The following is a 19,770-nucleotide window of genomic DNA, read 5'->3' on the forward strand; positions in this document are numbered from 1 at the left end:
TTAGAAAGATCAAGTGAATCTTTATTATTGTGAGTGGCATCATTGCTTAATCTTAGTGAGCAAAAGCCGAAGACAATTTTAGATCATAGTCAATTCATTCGTCTTGGAATTACAGTTAATAAATATTGATAATCAGTCCCAGTTTAAAAAAAAAAAATGGCAGTCAGAAGAAAGGATAATGAATCTGAGTTCATGACCCGTTCATCTATCCCGGATTTCGATTGTATTAGGTGAAAATTGGAATTACGGTAAACCAAATTCTTCACTATTGAAGATTCTGACCACATGACCTATACCTTTTCCCAAAATCTACGGGAGGTAAATGAAAAGGGTAGAGTGCATCAAGGAAATGTATCGTGTTTGGAATTTTTTAAACAGTATGAACTGTCACTGAATTATTACTGGTAAATACTTTACACTTTAAAGGTTATGGTCGCCTATTGGAAGCATCTCTGCCTTGTGCTGGCTGGACTAGGGTTCGAGTCTCACTCAAACACGATAGTTTCTTATAGTGTACTCGGGGCTGCCACAAACAATCTCTGGATTAAATTCCTGTCAGCCTTGAGTGCACCTTCACCATCCTTGTGAGCTAAGGATGGAGAGTTTGGGGGAGCGTATAGGCCTACCTGCTGAGTCATCAGCAGCCATTGCCTGGCCCTCCCTGGTCCTAGCTTGGGTGGAGAGGGGGCTTGGGCGCTGGTCATATGTTATGGTCAGTTTCCTGCTAGCTGCGGCAATGTCACTATCCCTTGTCTCTCATATTCATGAGCGGCTTTTAAACCTTTAAACGAATAAGTTAGTCAAGGATTTTATGTAGAATGCGTTAGGCTGATAGTTTTGCTTTTAGTCATTATGCTATAGTTTAGCGAGGCATTATTATAGTAATCAGAAAAAGTCAGTTTCATGAAATTGAAAACTACGCTATAAAAGTGGTAAACTGTGATTTAAGCCAATCAATTTCACTCCTAACATTTGATTGCTCACTTGAAGTTTAACACTACTGTTAGGAATAATCCCTCTAAGGGAGGATTATTAAGTATGTCCCAAGAGCTTAAAATCATTACAATGATGTGGGTAGCAATGGTATTCATATTTATTATCATCATTAAGTTCTTGTTATGTAATTGTTTAGTCATATAGAGGTTAGTAACGTAAATGAATATAAGATATAAAATATTGTCCTTGAGTCTTGAGCTAATCAGAATATAGGCATAGTGTTTGGCTACTGTACTTAGCCTAACAGAGCAGAAGCATTTCTTCTTCCCATTTAGGGAGTGCCATTGTTAATCAACCTTCGGTCCACTATTCTTATTTTCCCTACTTTGTGTGGATATGGCTTTCCCATAGAAATTTGCTGCTATGGGAGAAGGGTGATAGGGGTGGTTTTGATATGAGAAGGATTATTGTATATATTTGGTCTCTAGGGCATTGTGTGACTTTTGCTATAACCTTTAAACCAGTCATAAAGTTGCTGGGCCAATTCCAAATATCACATCATAACTGGTAGACTGGGTGCTGTAATTTAATTTATGAAAAAGGCTATGGCAAATGCTATGCCGACGAGAGAAAAAGCTACTTAATGTATGGTACATGTTTTTTTTCCAAAGCCTTGTGTATTTAAAATAATAATTTAACAGTTATTTTGTTGGTTTTAGACTCCAAATATTTTTATGCAAGTAATAATATAGTTGTTAATTTCCAGCCAAATTTGAGGATGTTGGCTACTGAGCTGGTCACCAGTGTACGGAGTTTACACATGGAAATAAATACTATATTAAAGGACGATTCGACGGTGAGTAATATTTTTAAAGAATGTATAACCAAATAGTATGTTTCAGTATTCATACAAATTCAGCATGTACCTAATATGTGTTTTATCATTCTGTGTAACTACTTTGATTATGAAAAAAAGGCAGAATATTAGCAAAATCAAAGTTATGACATCACAATAAAACATTATTGTTTCCTCTACAGATCATGAACCAGTCTATAAGAGAGAGCCTGCAGGGGGTCCTTACCCAGTTAGATGATACATTGAAACATGTGCATGAAAAAGATAACTTGATGCATTTTCATTCTGAAGAGGAGGTGAGGACACTGTTTGCAGTTTTAAGTAACCAAGATTTTCTTATGATTGATAATGTGACTGTAATGAGAAAATTATTCTATTTAATCTTATTAGGCTTTTTGATTGAATTAGAAGAGGGTTGGTACATTTTCAGACTCTTAGTATGCTTTTGCAGCTGTTCCAGAAAAAAAAATTCTTTATGAAAATTGCAGCCCGGAATTGCACTCAATGCAATATTAGTGTGTTTTCGCACAGCAAGTCATTTTTTTTTAACAAGGACACAGTAACATCAATATTTCACCCAAACCAGTATCTTTCTTAAGGTGCAAGCCATATTTGTACAAAGAACCAGTTCCGTACAAAAACACTCACAAAGTAAGGTATCAGACAGCTAATCTTCAAAGGATAATATTAGGATCATGAGCCACCCATATATCTTTTTTTTTTTTATTGTAGGCCCTTATAATCAATGAATGTACAAGAACCACTAATCCTAAAAGAAATAGAAGCTGCTTATTTTCAGAGAACATAAGCTAATCTTTTGCAGAAAAAAGAGCAAAACCAGTTTTAAGGTAATAGACTTCTGGTTGCTGAGGAACAAGAAATTCTATGATGATTGTTGGATATCTATACAAAAGGATTCAATTTTCCCATTACTTTATATGTGTAAGAGTTGCTCATGTTTGGCAAAGGCTAAAGGGAGGTCATTGTACGTTAGCACCCAAGCTCTCATTAGGAGGACCTAAAGGTAGATACTCATGCCTTTCCAAACCTCCCATCCCTAGTTCACATGGATAGTACAGTTATGGGTATTTTCAGTGATACCTATCATGCCATGAACAAGGTTATAACTAACTTAACTCAGTGGTAGTTTTATTAAAGGCTCGTGTACACTGTATTTATACATTATTTTAAGAGATGGAGCATAGGAAGTGGATCCTTTCAACATTCAACAATTCTTGTGTTCCAGATATGGGGCTTTACTGTGATAGACAAATACCTCCGGATTCTTATCCCTCCAGACGAGTCTAAGAAAGTCTTTCGTATTACAGGTTGCGTATCTACAGCTCACAAATTGCCCTTAGGTACTAAAACTAAGTCTCCGTATCTACATCATGCCTCATTTCTCTCTTGACAGAAGCATACACCATAGAGATATACCAACAAAAATTCTTAGCTGATAATAACTGATGCGAATGGTAATGACTATCACTATCCTGTCTGAGGAATATTTCCATTGGAGAACCTCTCCAAAGCCCGAGAAGATTGTTTTGATCGTTGTTGAGTACTTTGGTGGGCTCTTGGGTATATTTGTTTATCTTTTTGCCAACATTGCTTTCAGGTTGTGTAATGGTGCTCTGAAATAGTTCTACAACTTATTACCGGTCTACACTATCTGTGGAGACCTGTGGTTTCTGAGTTTGGTTGCTGCGAGTACGTGGGCAATGATTGTGTAGGCGCAAACAACTGACACACTATCCCTGACCTCCTGAAGAAGGCATTACCCAAAGACTATATACTGAAGGAAGATAGGAAGGCTAAACCCAATAGCACTCAAATTAGTGTCCTATGAAAAGATGCCAGATACTCCCATCCGAAACGAATGGCGCCATCTATTAAGTGAACGGTTTGTGACGGCCGAGAGAAGGTTATAACTCAAAGGCGGGATGCAATCAACTGAGTAACTTTATTAAAGAACACTCCTTTATATACAAAACCTCAAGGCAACAGGAATGTTCATGTTCGAGAAACAGACAATGTTAGAGAGGAAAAACGCAGACATGTTTATTCTGGTTCTTTTTAGTGCGAGGGAAGAGCGCAGATACAAGCATAATATATACAACATAATTTATGTACGATCGTGTGACACACGGTTGGTACATGGCTCCCCCCCTAAGAATGACATACTGTACATGTTAAATACGGTGCCCTGATCTAGAGAGGCGAACTGTAGGCGGGTCATCTGGCAGTAGATAAGCAGGTTTTAGACGATCAATGGAGACCCAGTCTTCTTTGCCACGAATGTTTAGTAGGAATGCTTTCGGACTGCGTCGGATCACAAGGAAAGGGGCCGTGTAAGGGGGCGTTAGCGGTGGCTTGGTAGTGTCGTTGCGCAGGAAGATGTGCGTTGCAGAGTGCAAGTCTGTTGGTATGTGATGCTTCGCTGGGGGCTTGTAAGTCTGGCGGCATGGAGTAAATTTTCCCATGATGTGACGTATGCGCTGGAGATCATCGGAGGAGGTTGTAGAAGGAAAAAATTTGGCAGGGACGACCATTTCAGCTGCCGAGACGTCGAGGGCGTCTTTAGGAGTGGTCCTTAGTCCCAGGAGGACCCAGGGAAGCTGAGTAAACCAGTTGCAATCCTTGCAGCGGGATATCAAAGCTGCTTTGAGGGTGCGATGAAAACGTTCAACCATTCCATTGGCAGCGGGGTTGTAGGCCGTTGTCTGATGTAGGGTGATGCCCAGGAGATTCGCTAATGATGTCCACAATTGAGAGGTGAAAGTGGTTCCCCTGTCAGAAGTAATATGCTCAGGGATACCAAATCTTGCAATCCATCCAGAGAGTAAGGCAGATGTACATGAGGCGGACGTTGCAGTTTCCATGGGAATGGCTTCAGGCCAACGGGTGGAGCGGTCGATTACGGTAAACAGGTAATGATGTCCTTGTGATGTGGGTAGGGGGCCTACAACGTCGACTTGAATGTGTGCGAAACGACGCTGAGGTTGAGGAAAGGTGCCCACTCCTGAATCCGTGTGTCGATGTACTTTGGAAGTTTGGCAAGAAATACAGGCGCAGACCCAATCCTTAGCATCCTTAGAAATGCCGTGCCAAATGAACTTTGTCTTCAGCAGCTGTGCAGTAGAACGGCACGAGGGATGTGAAAGGCCGTGAATGAAATCAAACACCTGTCGGCGCATGGGAGCAGGAATCCAAGGTCGTGGTCTGCCAGTACTGACGTCACAGAGGAAGGTGGTGTTGGAGTCTTCGAGGGGGAAGTCTTCCCAACAGAGGGACGTGCAGGATGTCCTACATGCTTGATATTCTGGATCCTGTCGTTGGGCTTCAGCCAGGGCATTGTAATCCAATCCCAGTTGAACGGCAGCCAACGTGTTTCTTGACAGGGCATCGGCAACGGGATTCATTTTCCCAGGGACGTACTGAAGGGTGCAATTGTATTCAGCCACGGCGGAGAGATGTTGGCGTTGCCGGGCGGACCAGGCATCAGACTGTCGAGTAAAGGCGTGCACCAGATGCATGTGGTCTGTGCGAATGACGATGGGCGTACCTTCTAAGAAATGACAAAAGTGACGGACAGCCAAGTGCACCGCCAGCAATTCTCGATCGAAGGTAGAATAACCCGATTCTGCCTTGGCCAGTTTTCTGCTGAAGTAGGCCAATGGGCGAGGCAAGCCGTTGACCACCTGCTCGAGTACTGCACCAATAACGACGTCGCTGGCATCGGTGAAGAGAAGGAGAGGGGCATGTGGGATAGGAAAAGTGAGAGTCGAAGCAGTTGATAGGGCCTTCTTTGCATTGCAGAAGGCTGCTTCTTGAAGGGGACCCCACTTCAGGTCTTTTGGCTTGCCCTTGAGGGAGGCGTAGAGGGGAGCAAGAGTGGCGGCAATGGCTGGCAGAAAACAGTGATAATAGTTGATCATGCCCAAGAACTCCTGCAGAGCTTTGACGGTCGAGGGCGCGGGGAAGTTCTGAACGGCTGGTACCTTCTCAGGGAGGGGATGGACTCTTTCAGGAGTGATGCGGTGCCCTAAGAACGACACTTCATTGGCGCCAAAGGTACACTTGTCGTACCGGACTACAAGGCCGTTTTGTTGCAGGCGGTCGAGCACGATGCGCAGGTGACGGAGGTGTTCCTCTTTTGAGGAGGAGAACACAAGTATGTCGTCCACATAACATACACAGAAAGGGAGGTCCCCTAAGATGCCATCCATAAGACGTTGAAACGTGGCCCCAGCATTACGAAGGCCAAAACAGGAGTAATTGAAGGTGTATGTACCAAACGGAGTGGTGATGGCGGTCTTGGGGATGTCTTCTGGGTTCATAGGCACCTGATAATACCCCTTCAGGAGGTAGAGCGTAGAGAAAACTTTCGTTTTGTGCAAGTAGGCGGTCACGTCGGCAATGTATGGGAGGGGGTAGTGATCCGGTTCTGTTTGTATTTTCAGGCGCCTGTAATCCCCGCATGGACGGAGGGAGCCGTCTTTCTTCAGAACGATGTGTAAGGGTGACGACCATGGGGTGGAGGCCTTTTGGCAAAGGCCCATTTCCTCCATTTCGGTGAACGTCTGTTTGGCGGCTGCCAATCGTTCCGGTGCCAGATGTCTGAATTTTGCGAAGACTGGGGCGCCCGTCGTCTTGATATGGTGATAAATACCGTGCTTGGCAGGAACCGTGGGCGTTTGGCGAAGTTCTGGACGGAAAACTTCCGGGTACGACGTGAGGAGGTGGGCGTAGTCATCCGTGGGTGCGCTGATGTGGAGAGCGAGGTTAGAGGGGGCGGGTTGAAGAGGTGTTGACAAGTACGAGTCTGCGTTGATCAATCGTCGGTGGGCGACATCGACTAGAATGTGGAAATGAGAGAGGAAATCCGCACCGAGGATTGGCATTGTGACGTCAGCATCGAGAAACTTCCAATTGAATTTACCGTTTCTGAGCGATAATGTGAGGTTCTCGTAACTGTAGGTGGGTATCGCAGATCCGTTGGCAGCTACCAAGCAGATGTCGGCAGATGTAGACAGACTACGTCGTGTCTTGAAGAGTTTCCTTGGCAAAAGAGAACGACAAGCACCCCTGTCTACCAAAAATCGCACGCCCGTTCCTGCATCATGTAAAAAGAAAAGATTAGAAACACGGGAGGCCACCGCCACGAGCGATGGCCTACTTACACGTTTTTTGGCGACTGACAATCCTCGGCACATTTCTTCGCGGTTGCCCCTAATCTGAAGTGGTAGTAGCAAAACTGCGGGGGATGGGAGGTAGTAAGTGGCTTTAGAAGTCGTTTGTTGGGGCGCGAGCGATTGGTGGGTGGTGGGTGGCTTTGTTGCTGCTTCGGCACATCACGGGGTAGGCGTGTATGTCCTACGGCATTCATGTCAGCTTCGGTTGACGTTGAATAGGCATCCTCTTTGTCAGGGGTGGAGGCGTTGATAGAGGTCTTGAAGTGGCTGTCCATAAGGGTGTCGGCTTTGGTCATCAAGTCCTTTATGGGTAAACTATCGACATCGGGTATGGCAGCGCATATAGGTCCGGGTAAACGGCATATCTAAAGGGCATGAAGTAGGTTCACCTCACGAGGAGAGCCGTCTGCGGCAGGTTAAAGCCGAGCGATACTGGTCATTTCCCTGAGGGCAAGCGAAGCCCTTTGGTCCCCCAACGGTTGTTGAGAGAGCTGAAAAAGCTTTGCTTATACGGGCGGCTGGCGACGGTGAGTACTGCTGCAGAAGGTATGTTTTGGGGGCGTCATACGCTAATGGGGTGTCTCCGTGTCACAAAGCCAGTCGGATATTTCTGGGAAGGTGTCCTTGGGTATCGCAGCGAGAACATAATCTGCTTTGGTGGTTAAGCGAGTCACACCGTTGATGTGAAACTGGTCTTCTGCGCGTGGAAACCAAGCAAACGCCTCTCCACTGGTGAATGACGAAAGTTTCAATGGGGGAGCCGCAGCGCCAACTTCTGTAGAGTCCGCCATAGTACCAACGATGTAGGGGCGAGGGGGCTGGGGGTGGAAGGCGGTGGAAGCGAGTCGACTTCCGGGGTCACCAATGTGACGGCCGAGAGAAGGTTATAACTCAAAGGCGGGATGCAATCAACTGAGTAACTTTATTAAAGAACACTCTCCTTTATATACAAAACCTCAAGGCAACAGGAATTTTCATGTTCGAGAAACAGACAATGTTAGAGAGGAAAAACGCAGACATGTTTATTCAGGTTCTTTTTAGTGCGAGGGGAGAGCGCAGATACAAGCATAATATATTCAACATAATTTATGTACGATCGTGTGACACACGGTTGGTACAGGTTAAACATTCAGAGCCGTAATCCTTACGGGAATGTAGGATGGAGTTCGATTGTAAATTTGCGACATATTTCATAATTTGCATTACTATGTCAGTATATTTTATTCTTATATTTATGACGTTCTTAAATTTTAGATAACTAAATTGTAATTTTACTAATAGGTACATTTATTGATTAAGAATACATATCCTTATTTTTCTCAGTCTGTTTTTTCAGAAACTTAATAGCTATGTCTTTTATAATTTAGTTGATTTTCTTGCAATTTCAGGTATTGTATATTACAATCCTTTTTAAATAATCTATATGATATCACGTTCGAATAAAGTAAAGCATACTGTATATCTTAGTCATATGTGATGTGTAGGCATACATTTGATTACAGTTTGTAGGCCATTATAGAATGATATAAAAGACAATTGTAATTTTTTTTATTGAAACGGGAATGCATGATGCACTCATGTATACTCTTTAGTAATATAAACTAATAAATGTATAGATATGCAAACAAAAGGAATAAAATAACTCATTAAACTGAATCACACATGAAAATAATCAAAAGGGGGTGGAAACAGAAATAAGGTAGCATGCAAGCCAACCAAAATTGAAAGATAAATCACATCAAAAGAACTTTAATAAATTATACATAAGAAAAAATAACAGTAAATAATATTACACATATAAATATTGTAAACCCCCCCCCAAAAAAAAAAAAAAAAAAAATAACGTACAAGCAAGCTAAAATTGCGTCATGAATTTCATGCAAATAAACTCTAATATAATTATAAATATGAGAAAACATAGTACTAAAAAAAGGATTTTTCCATGAATTGTATACATCGTGCAAACATAAGGCAAAGCAAGTATGCAAACATAAAAGCACAGACAGTGAACACACATTCAAATACAGTTTACAAATACTGTAAAATGTTAGTCTTTATTTAGGAAATAGAAAAAATAAGAAGACAAGGAACACTAACAAAATCATATGTTGAAGCAGTATACTCCTGTAATGCTACTCAGGTGTGCAAACATGCTGAAATATTCATACACTTATAAGTTAAATCAAAGTTAGATATAATACATACCACCAAGCATGTTCCAAACGGCAAATATGTCAGCTCCTGAGAAATACATGATTTCAATAGCTTTATGACCAAATAAAAAATTGTTCCGTAACCGAAATACAAACCCCGCTATTTACATTGGGTTTACCTTTTAGCGCAGCTGAAATGGCGAGCGATTAGAATTTAGCGAGGGTGTATTACCCCCGCGCTAGTTAGCGGGGGGGGGGGGGGGGGTAGGGGAGTGGTAGCTAGCTACCCCTCCCCCCCTCACACACAGGTGAGTGCTCACTTTCACTTTTGGCTGGACTCGGATAGACGTCTCTGTCTTGGTCCTCTCTTGGCAGCCATTGTTTGTTTTGTCTTTACTTAATCGCTTACTTTTCTTTTACTCAATATATATGTAAACATGTTTTCATGTTTGTGTATATATTTGAGTATAGAAATCAGTAAGTTTCCTTTTCAGAGTTGTGTGTGTAGTGTACGATCTCCGTGGAGTCCTCGGCAGTTAGGCCACCACGGGGTAATTTTATAGGTTGCGATCGAGTTTGACTTCGGTCTTTCTCTCTCTCTCTCTCTCTCTCTTTCTTAAGGTCGTTCACCCTTTTTACTACGTTTTACTACGCCCCTCGTAGCTTCCTTTCCGTGTGTGTGGGGGGGGGGGGGGTTTTGCTACGCCGTACGTTTTGTCTCAATTAGTTTATGAATCTAATTGTAGTTGTTAATTTTTCAGCTTGTAGAACGATTCCTTTCGGGGATTTTGTCCCTACTTTAGTGTTCATTCATTTTTTATATACATAATTACATAGTTTCATAATTATAATTGTTATAATTCTGTTTTGGTTACAGCTCTCCTTCCGTGAGTGTAAGTGGTTGTGAGGGCACGTGCCTGTTGTGTAATTCTTGTTTCCTTTCCCTCGGGATTCCTCTTCGGAGCCTTCCCGGGGGAATGAATGTGTACTAATGATTTTTGTTTTATTTTTTTTACAGTTACCGATCTAGTTCGTTTCTGTAATATGGCAACGGTGTGAGCTGTCTTGTGGAGGTCTGGGGATTCGGCTGTTGCTGCCTCCCCTTTGGATTTTCGTCAGGGGCGTGTCTCCTTCTACTGGAAGTACTCCCGTGACGATTGACAGCTCTCCAGTTCATTTTAGAACTCTCAGGAGGCTTGCCTCCTTGGGTGGGTAACTTTCCTTCCGAGGGAAGTTTTTCCTGTCCAGGCTCGAGTTTTTCCCCTTTTGGGGGGTTCTTCTCTTGCCTTTTTTTCGTGCGACTATGCTCTTGGTGCTGAGCGGTCACACCTGCAGTTTCGCTCAAGGGGCTGGGCAACTGCAGGAGCCCCTCTTCGGAGGATTGCTCCTTTTAGGTCACTGGCTGACCAGTCTCTTCTACGAAGTGTTTCTCTTTCGTTCACGAGAGAGTACACTCATAGAGACTCCTCTGTTGGCCTCCTTCGCCGTAAGGCTCACTGTCCGCCTCGTCGTAAGGGCCTCTCATCTCCCTATAAGGGTGCTAAGAGGCGCCTTTTTGAATCTCCGTTTGCAGCCTACAACTCCTTCTTCTTGATCTTCCGCCCTGGTGCAGATGGACAGCAGTCTGATCTCGTCTTCCGACGGGCAACGGTCTTCCCGACGGACAACGGTCTTCCAACGGACACCAGTCTCCCGGCGGACAGGCAACGGTCTTCCGATGGACATCTGTCTCCCGACGGACAACGATCCCTTCGGGGCAAATGGTTGCCTCCCACAGGGGTTCTTCCCTTGCGTGTCAGGGTTCCCCTACGCGCCCTTCTGCTGTGTTCGCTCCTACTCAGTGTTAGCGCACAGGCGCTCTCCTGCTCATCAGCCCTTCCTGATCGCTAGCGCTCTCCTGTTCGCCAGCGCTCTCCTGTTCGTCAGCGCTCTCCTGTTCGTCACCGCTCTCATGATGATCATCTCTGCTGTTCCTGTTGGTTCCTGTTACGCGCCCTGTGCGCCCACGTTCGCCCTCGCGATCTAGAACTTCGGTTCAGGTCTAGGTCAAGGACTCTTCTTCTAGGCGCAGGCTTCCACGCGTTGCCTTCTGCTCATCAGCGATCATCAGCTCGCCAGCGACCTTAGACGCGTCAACGTTCACCTGCTCGCCAGCGATCTCCTACTCGTCAACGATCGCCACGCGTGTCAGTTCCCCTGACCACCATCAGTAGCGATCTAGCGCTCGCCTGCTGTGGACCACGATCTCCGGTAGCTGAGTCTTGCCGTAGATCTTCCTCCTGCTCGCCAGCGTTCACCTTTTCTTCCGTCCTTCTGTGCACCAGCTTTCTTCATTTACCAGCGCACATCTGCGCGCCCTTCTTTGCCACGCACCAATGGGCGCCAACGGTTTTCCAACCGTCTAGGATCGCCTGATTAACAGCTGGCTTCAGCGCTCAACTTCCTGATGCACCTGCGTGCCTTCTGTTAGCGCGATGCGCGCTAACCATCACTACTCTCTCTCACGTTGGCAACCGCCTACGCACCCGCGCGATTCTTCATCTGCTCGCTAGCGTTTTGTTAACGCACCACCGCTTGCCGACGCGCCATCGCCCACCTGCGCGTCAGCGCTCACCAGCTCACCACCGATCGCCTTTTATCCACATCGCCAGCGTTCTTCCTCACCCACGTAGCAGCGCGTTTCCGCACGATCATTCGCCTGCGCGTCTGCGCACATGCTCTCCAATGTTCGCGCGAACCAACGGTTTTCCATCGCGCGAACGGATGGTTTCCGTTGCGCGAACGGATGGTTTCCGTCGCGCGAACGGACGGTTTCCGTCGTGCGAACCGACGGTGTTCCGTCGCGCGAACCGACGGTGTTCCGTCGCGCGAACTGACGGTGTTCTGCCGTGCGAACCGACGGCGTTCCGCCGCGCGAACCGACGGTGTTCCGCCGCGCGAACCGACGGTGTTCCGCCGCGCGAACCGACGGTGTTCCGCTGCGCGAACCGACGGTGTTCCGTCGCGCGAACCGACGGTTCTATGGGTTATCGCTCACCAACCACAAGCTCTCGCCCTTCCTACCACGCTCGCCCTCCTTCTGCGCTCCTTCGCTCACCTTCGTTTGCGTTCCTGCATGACCGCGCATGAGCGCTTCCACGTTCGCCCACGCGCAAATCATTGATTTACTATCGCGCGAGCTCCAGGGCGATTGCGACCACGATTCCCATTGGGGTTTTCGCAGCATGGCCAGCCCTGGCGAGTTCTTCTGGAGCGTATTTCCAGAACACGGCTTCATCCCGTAAACGCAGAGCATGGCACTTGTAAGAATAGAAAGAATCTTCAGGGAGGTCTGAGCAACACTCCTCTTTCCAGAACCTGGGTTAGCCCTTCCCCGTCATTCCCTGGAAGGATTTTTGGCGGGGGGCTCTCCGTTCGAGATTTCTCCATCGGTCAAGGGGTGTCTGCTTATCCCTTCCTCTTCTCCACCTCGTGTAGGTGGCTTACCAGGTCCTTTCCCTCCTCGGTTACGGCCCGAGGTTTGGTTCAAGGAAGCTACAGGAAGATCATGGGTACTTTCCTCCTCTCGGGCTCAGGCACCTTGGCGTTTCGTCGTAAAGTATCTAACTTGCGGGCAAGCTCGATGTTGGACCATCTGGACACGCTGACCGAGGGCTTCCTTTCGGGTGTCTCATCCGTGGATGTCGACAACCTCAGACACCCTTCCATCCTTGAGAAGAGCTTGTTTGTTCTCAAGGACAGAGACTTAGACAGCGGCTGTGCGGAGGAAATCGACTTCCGTTTTCACTCCTCCAAGGCGCTTTCTTCCAGACTCTGCAGGGCTCCAGCGCCTTTTTCTTTCAACCACGTCGGCCTAAGTTATCGGCTACGACAACTGAGACAAGGTGTCCAATTGCAGTTTCCTCCTGTCAGGAACAGATGGCACGGGAGGCTCCCCGGGGGGAGGGGGGGATAGTCCTAAAGGGAGCGGCAGAGTTCACGAACTCTAGGATTGGCACCCCCCCCCCCTTGCAGGTTTCTCGCTGGGAGGATACTTAAGGTTTCTCATCCGGATGACAGCTTCCCGATGCCCATTCCCGCACGATCTCTGTAATCAGCCAAGGATATCACGCCTGCCGTCTCTGTCAGCGAATTCAGTGTCTCTGAACCTCTATGCCATAGGGTCGGCAAGAGTTGCCCGTTTGGACAGAATGATCCATACCTCAGGAGAAGGTCCTCCATGGGATCATCGACGGCTTCACCCCCGGCTTCTTCAGTCGATCCTTTCTTATAAGGAAGTACCTGAGTCGGGAGTTCCGTAGTCGACCTCTCAGCCCTGATCAAGTTTGTCGAACAAACTTCGTCCAGCGTAGAAAAGCAGAATCGATCAGACTGGTAACAAGGCGACAGGACTCCTTAAACCCTGGATCGGAAGGACGGGTACTTTCAGTTCTCATTCCATCCATCTTCCAGGAAGCTCGTGGAATTCAGCCTAAACTGCAGGTATTCCTGCTTATGATGCAGTGTGGCGATCCCGCCGTGGCATCGCAGGTTTTTTTCCCCAGAGAACTCTCCCTTCTTTCCTCATGGAAGCTCAGGTGCAGGCTTCCGCCTCCTTCGCTTTTTGGAGGGCTGGTCAACTCCGGTAGGCTCGGGGTCGACCTTCTTCAGCGCCGGAACAAGCTTCCGGATGCTTACCTCGAGTTTGGGTTCATGGTATTTTGCTAGGAGCCTTCTCTCTTCTGCCTCAACATCTGGAGTATCTGGCCATGATATTGAGTCAACGGCCTTACCACGTTGAAAACCCCACTTCTCGTCCGTCCAGCGAGGTTAAGCAACGTCGGTTCTGGTCGGTACTTGGATGGGTGACCACCTGGGGACGCCAGATTCTGTTGCCAGCTCCTCCGAGCCTTCCCTTCAGTTGACTGTGGCAAGGCTGAGGAGAGTCGCAGTACCTGTTCTCGGTCAAGCAGAGCTTTCAGCCCTACCTTGGAACGTTTCCTAGTTCTCCTTTCCTCATTGACTCGTCTATAGTTCCGAACGGTCACCTCAGGATACGTTCCATGTGGGCCGGTCCAAGTTCCGGTGGTTTCAGGCAACGATTAACCTGACTTCCTGGCCCCTATGGGACCAACGGAACTATTAGACCTGCAATGGGTGTTGACCTATGGAACCTCTTGATGGGAGTGGATATTCTTATCCTTTCCCCACATTCTTGATGCTGTTCTCGGACTCGTCAAAAGGGGGGGGGGGCCATATTCCGGTCCAGGCCTATGGTCAGGACCTGAAGGATACCTCTCCATCATTCAGGTACGCTTAGGGGCCATAGTCTGGCCCCCCTACAGATCCTACAGCTCCTGCCGAGTCGCTCCGTGCGCGTCGACTTCATGATTCTGGCGTGTTCCAACCAGCAGGGGACGCATTTTCACACCTCCACATCTTGCAGTAGAGATACCGAGATGATTGAGATACTCTCAATACCACCATCGGCTCTCTCATTCCAGGCAGAGGAATGTTCTCTCCGACTATCCGAGCAGAGCCTCGTAGAGAGAGTGTACCTGGGGGTCTTTGGCCTTGAGTAACCGGCAAGTCCTGGTCTGGGGGACCTGATTGCGACAGCTTGGAACCTCAAGCTTCCGCTGTTCTTCCCCCCAGTCTCAGACCCCGAGACTCTGGCAAGATGCATTCCGGTGATGGTGGGACAACTTCGACGCCTGCGTCTTCCCTCCTTTTTGTCTGTGGAGAATGGGTCTCAACAAGACAAGGTTGTCTGTCAACCTTTCAATGGGAGAGCTCCACTGGGACTATGCGTAGAACGGTTTCTGGACCCTCTGCTTCCCCTGACGGAACTCCCGGGAGAGCTTCTCCCACGGCACAGACTACTCAAACAACCACACTGCAACATCTTTCACGAACCGGGGCGTCGCTTTGGCTTCATGCCTGGAGACACTACGCCTCCTCCTCAAGAAGAGACAACCCGCTACAGTTGCAGGACGGAGGTCGCGTCATCTGCGATAGTCATCCGCAGGGGTCTTCCAGGCAAAGTGAAGAGTCTTCGGTGGTTGGTGCCGTGGGAGATATACCTCTTCCCTTGAGGCCTCTTCTCCAGCAATAACGGTCTTATTGCCTTTCGGCGGGAGGAAACTCCTTTCCGCTCTCGGCAATGAAGCCTGTCGCTCAGCCTTTCCCTAACCTTAAGGCTGAAAGGAATAACTTTTTCCTGCCCGCTCATGCGAAGCTACGATTGTCCCTGCCCTAGTCGGAGTGAGACCTCCAACTTGGAGCATGGCTCGGACTTTTTAGTCCCTTAAGAGATCTTCTCAAGACCCTTTACGACAGGCCTCGGATTGTATTCCGTCTTGGGTCTCCTGCTCACTCTGGCCACGGCCAGTGTGTAAGCAATCATCTTGGTCTCGTACGACTCCGCCCTTTCTAAAGAAGAGGGGGAGGCAACATTCAGGTTCGCTCCTGAGTTGTTAGCTAGACTCAGAATCTTGGGGTCCCGGCCCTTCGGTCCAATTCCTTCAAGATTTCGAGTCTCCATTCTGTATCTGATATCCCAAAACCTTCTCTTTCTTGCCAGTAAAGGAATCGAGATGTTAGCTTTGGGAACAGCTGCAGTTTGTCCTCAGTTGCAGCCGATTTGGGAGCACAAGGAGGACACGGGGGAGAGTCACCAGTATACCTCTTCAGCTCGGACTCAAGGACATTCATCTCGACCTGTCTCCAGAGCCTCCCCCGTCACGTCGCCCTACAGCACGATGTTGGATACATCGCAACGTCCCTCGCCTTCGAGTAATACTACTCTGTGACGCAGGTGCTACAAGCTGGAGTCTGGAAGTGTCTAATGACCTTCGCAGCCCGCTTCCTGCAGGGCGTGACCCACAGGAGTTTCGATATGTTTTCTATCGCTCTGTGGTGGCTACGCAACAGCTGGTCTAACCTCAGGCTCCTTTTTGGACAGGTAGCAAAAGGTTGAGGGCATTGTTATCAGGTTTTAGTCTGCATGAACGAAAGAAGTATGTCTGGCCCTTATTTCTTTCTTCATCATCCCCTCTACGGGGAAGCAGCATCCTGGTCTCTGCTTAGCTGACCTTGAACCTCTGCAGGTAAACCATGCTTCCTTGTGTTCCGAGTATTGAGTCAATACTGTCGCGTCCCCCATACCCTGACGAGGTGGTATTGGGAACGTCCTAACCCAGAGTTCCTTCTGGAACTCCAGGTCAACTGCCTAGGACGGGTCATACTTCTTCCTTCACACACAAGCTTATGTATGAGCAAGGAACTTGTGTGTTGCAGGGACTCCTTTTCTCGAGTGCGACTCACTCGGATTCTGAGTCCCCGGGTAAAGCTAAAGCCAGTATGGCTTGGGACTTTCCACCCTACCTAAAGAGTAAGTCACCCAATGTAAATAGCGGGGTTTGTATTTCGGTTACGGAATAAATGACAAATTCGAAGATAATTTGTATTTTTCCTAACCATACAAACCTTAGCTATTTACACATATTTGCCCGCCAGCCCTGTCCCCCAAGACAAGTCCTACCTCTAAGTGAAATTGAGCATTCACCTGTGTGTGTGGGGGGGGGGGTAGCTAGCTACCACTCCCCTACCACCCCCCGCCCCCCGCTAACTAGCGCGGGGGTAATACATCCTCGTTAAATTCTAATGGCTCGCCATTTCAGCTGCGCTAAAAGGTAAACCCACTGTAAATAACTAAGGTTTGTATGGTTAGGAAAAATACAAATTATCTCCGAATTTGTCATGTTTGAGAAAAGTGTGTTGCGGATGCCTAGCCTTATTCTTATATCCAATATCAGTGGGGCTTACTCATGAGTAGCACATATTTCATATATTATTCTGTTAGTACTCACAGTTCTTTGTCCTTAGGGAACCTGTGAAACACCTAATGAGGACCGGTTTCTTTTCGATTATTGCAAAAAAACACAGTGTGTGACTAATTCACTGCTGGCGCCATGATTTCGTTTGTGTCAACTGTCAAATTCTGAATATAAACAAACAGACGACAAACGATATACCGACAACGCCATCTGAATACTGATCGGTCAAACTATTGTATTAACTTTGGAGTTGCCAACTAGTGTATTAACATTCATAATTTGAGCCTTCCTATCTTCCTTCAGTATATAGTCTTTGGTATTACCTGAGAAAGCTATATATTCGAGCGTGGCCTGGTGTGTGTTACATAACATACCCAGTGCATTAGTACCTGACTAATCACAGTGAGTGATTGATGTCGCTGCTTCAGCTGTACCCGGTGTTAGCAATGTATCTTTGAATGTACAAAAAACCTAACAGTTTACCTAATTAAGAAATATGGAGAACATCCATGCTTATGGAAGGTAAAATGTGCCGAATATATACGAAAAAAATATAAAAACAAGAGCATATAATGAGCTATGCTTGTCAGTAAAGGAAAAGGAAATCAAAGATAAATGCACCCTTGAGACAACCAAAACACATTGAACACTCTACGTAGTCAATATAATAATATGATCTTGAGATCCAAGAAGCCTGGCGCTGGCATTGATGACATAATAATATGAACCCAAGTTACGGTGCTTCAAACACCTTGAATTGCTGAATGACGGGGAGAGAGAGAGAGAGAGAGAGAGAGAGAGAGAGAGAGAGAGAGAGAGAGAGAGAGAGAGAGAGAGAGAGAGAGAGAGAGAGAGAGAGAGAGAGAGAGAGAGCTCACATCATCTCTCGATATCTTCGAAAGGGTGAACAGTTTAAAGATGTTTAGTTTAAAAGAAAGAAATAATATCTAAAATTGTAACATTCTTATCCCTACTATATCTATAATGATGCTGCTTAAATTATGATAACACATCTACGTTAAAATGTCATGTTGTTATCAAAATTATATATATATATATATATATATATATATATATATATATATATATATATATATATATATATGTGTGTGTGTGTGTGTGTGTGTGTGTGTGTGTGTATATATATATATATATATATGTATATATATATATATATATATATATATATATATATATATATATATATATATATATATATATATATATATATATATATATATATATATATATATATATATATATATATGAAATATCACACGAGATTGGGCTCAAGATAAATAGAAGAAAGACAGAGATGATGAGAACGGAATATGCAATGGAAGATGAAATATCATTGGAAGGAGAAAGGATTAATGAGGTAGAATCATATAAGTATTTAGGAACTATGATCTCCATTAGAATTGGAGTTTAGCGAAATATTGAAAAAAAAAAAAGCAATTCAGACAGTGGCTAGGTTAAGTAAAATTGGAAATCAAATCGCCAGAAATTACATATAAAAATCAGGTACAGATTAATCTCCCATATTCCTGAAACACTCTTCTCTTTCTTCACACATCTAACAACACTAAGCATATACTTTTCTTTCTAATTAAAGTGGATAACTATTGCAATTGTCCAGTAGCAATTTGCTATCCAGCTATGGCAAGTAGCTCTTCAAGGACACTCCAAAATCAAACAAATGGTCTCTAGTTTTGAACAATTCCATAGCCTCTGCATCCAATTCCACTGACCCAGTTTATAGTTTTCTTGCTTGTAGGGACGCACAATTTTGTGTCAGTTTGCTCTTCTTGATTTTAACAAACTTTACCTTGGGGAAACCAAAAAAATGACCAGAGATTTCTGGTGTTTTATTAGAAGGTTACTGTATCCTCACAAATTTATTCATTTTCATTGTTATTATTATTACTAGACAAGCTGCAAACCAAGTTAGAAAAACAAGATGCTCAATGTCAAAGGACTCCAAAATCAAAAGCAGCCTAGTGCAGAAATTGAATAGAGATACAACATATAAACTATACACTGAATGATATTTAATTTCTTAATTGTCAAAATTTTCAGAAGCATCGTATCTGCAATTTCTTCAGTCGAATAACTATACTCAGAGCTGTCACTCATATGGCTTATACGAAGCTCTAAATTGGTACAATTTGATCATGAAAGAAGCCACTTTAGGTGCAATTAAACTGCATAAATTTGCAGTCTTTGGTGTAGATTTATCAGTTCCTTCAACCAGAGTGCTCTGTTACTCACTGTACAGAGTAATGGATTATCTTTTTAAAGTTAGTTTGGAGAGGTTATTTCTGCACTTTTTGCAGAATATGTTATGTTGATCCATTATGTAATTTTAGTCATGTTATTTCCAACCTTGCCAATTATCGCCCAATTTTATAACTCATATATTCTTTAAAGTTTTTAAACATCAGGCACTGAAGGGTTATGCTGAAATTAAAACTCTTATGCCTTGGTGTTTTTGATATTCTTATAATTTCCAGATTTGTAATGAAATCCCAGATTCTGGTTGATATGTTGGATGAATATTGTCTGGTGATTTCATAAAACCACTCACCTGGAAATAATAATACAGTAGTTAGATGAGAATATTAGATCCCATCATCTTCACCGACTTGTCTTCTGGGTTGGATGGGATATAATCAGAGACAGACTTCTTATTAGAATACGTTTAATTTCACTCAGGCTAACATCTCTCTCGGGCTCTGGGCTTCCAACTGAGCGTTGAGCGCTTCACAAACAATATCACAAACGAAAACATCAAAACAAACATATGAGCATCG

The 19,770-nt window shown here is 45.3% G+C and overlaps 1 protein-coding gene and 1 pseudogene across 1 annotated transcript in view; both read left to right on the forward strand.

The window, feature by feature from the left end:
• The window catches only part of LOC137614911 (diacylglycerol kinase eta-like), a 773,025-nt gene that overhangs the window by 674,893 nt on the left and 78,362 nt on the right, over positions 1-19,770 (forward strand). Inside the window, exons 18-19 of the mRNA XM_068344565.1 lie at positions 1,703-1,792; positions 1,975-2,088. Of these exons, the coding sequence (XP_068200666.1) occupies positions 1,703-1,792; positions 1,975-2,088 (204 nt within the window). The remainder of the gene's footprint in view (positions 1-1,702; positions 1,793-1,974; positions 2,089-19,770) is intronic.
• Positions 13,899-14,017, forward strand: LOC137615580 (5S ribosomal RNA; annotated as a pseudogene).

This window comes from Palaemon carinicauda, chromosome 21 (genome assembly GCF_036898095.1).
Source record: "Palaemon carinicauda isolate YSFRI2023 chromosome 21, ASM3689809v2, whole genome shotgun sequence".
Classification (NCBI taxonomy): domain Eukaryota; kingdom Metazoa; phylum Arthropoda; class Malacostraca; order Decapoda; family Palaemonidae; genus Palaemon; species Palaemon carinicauda.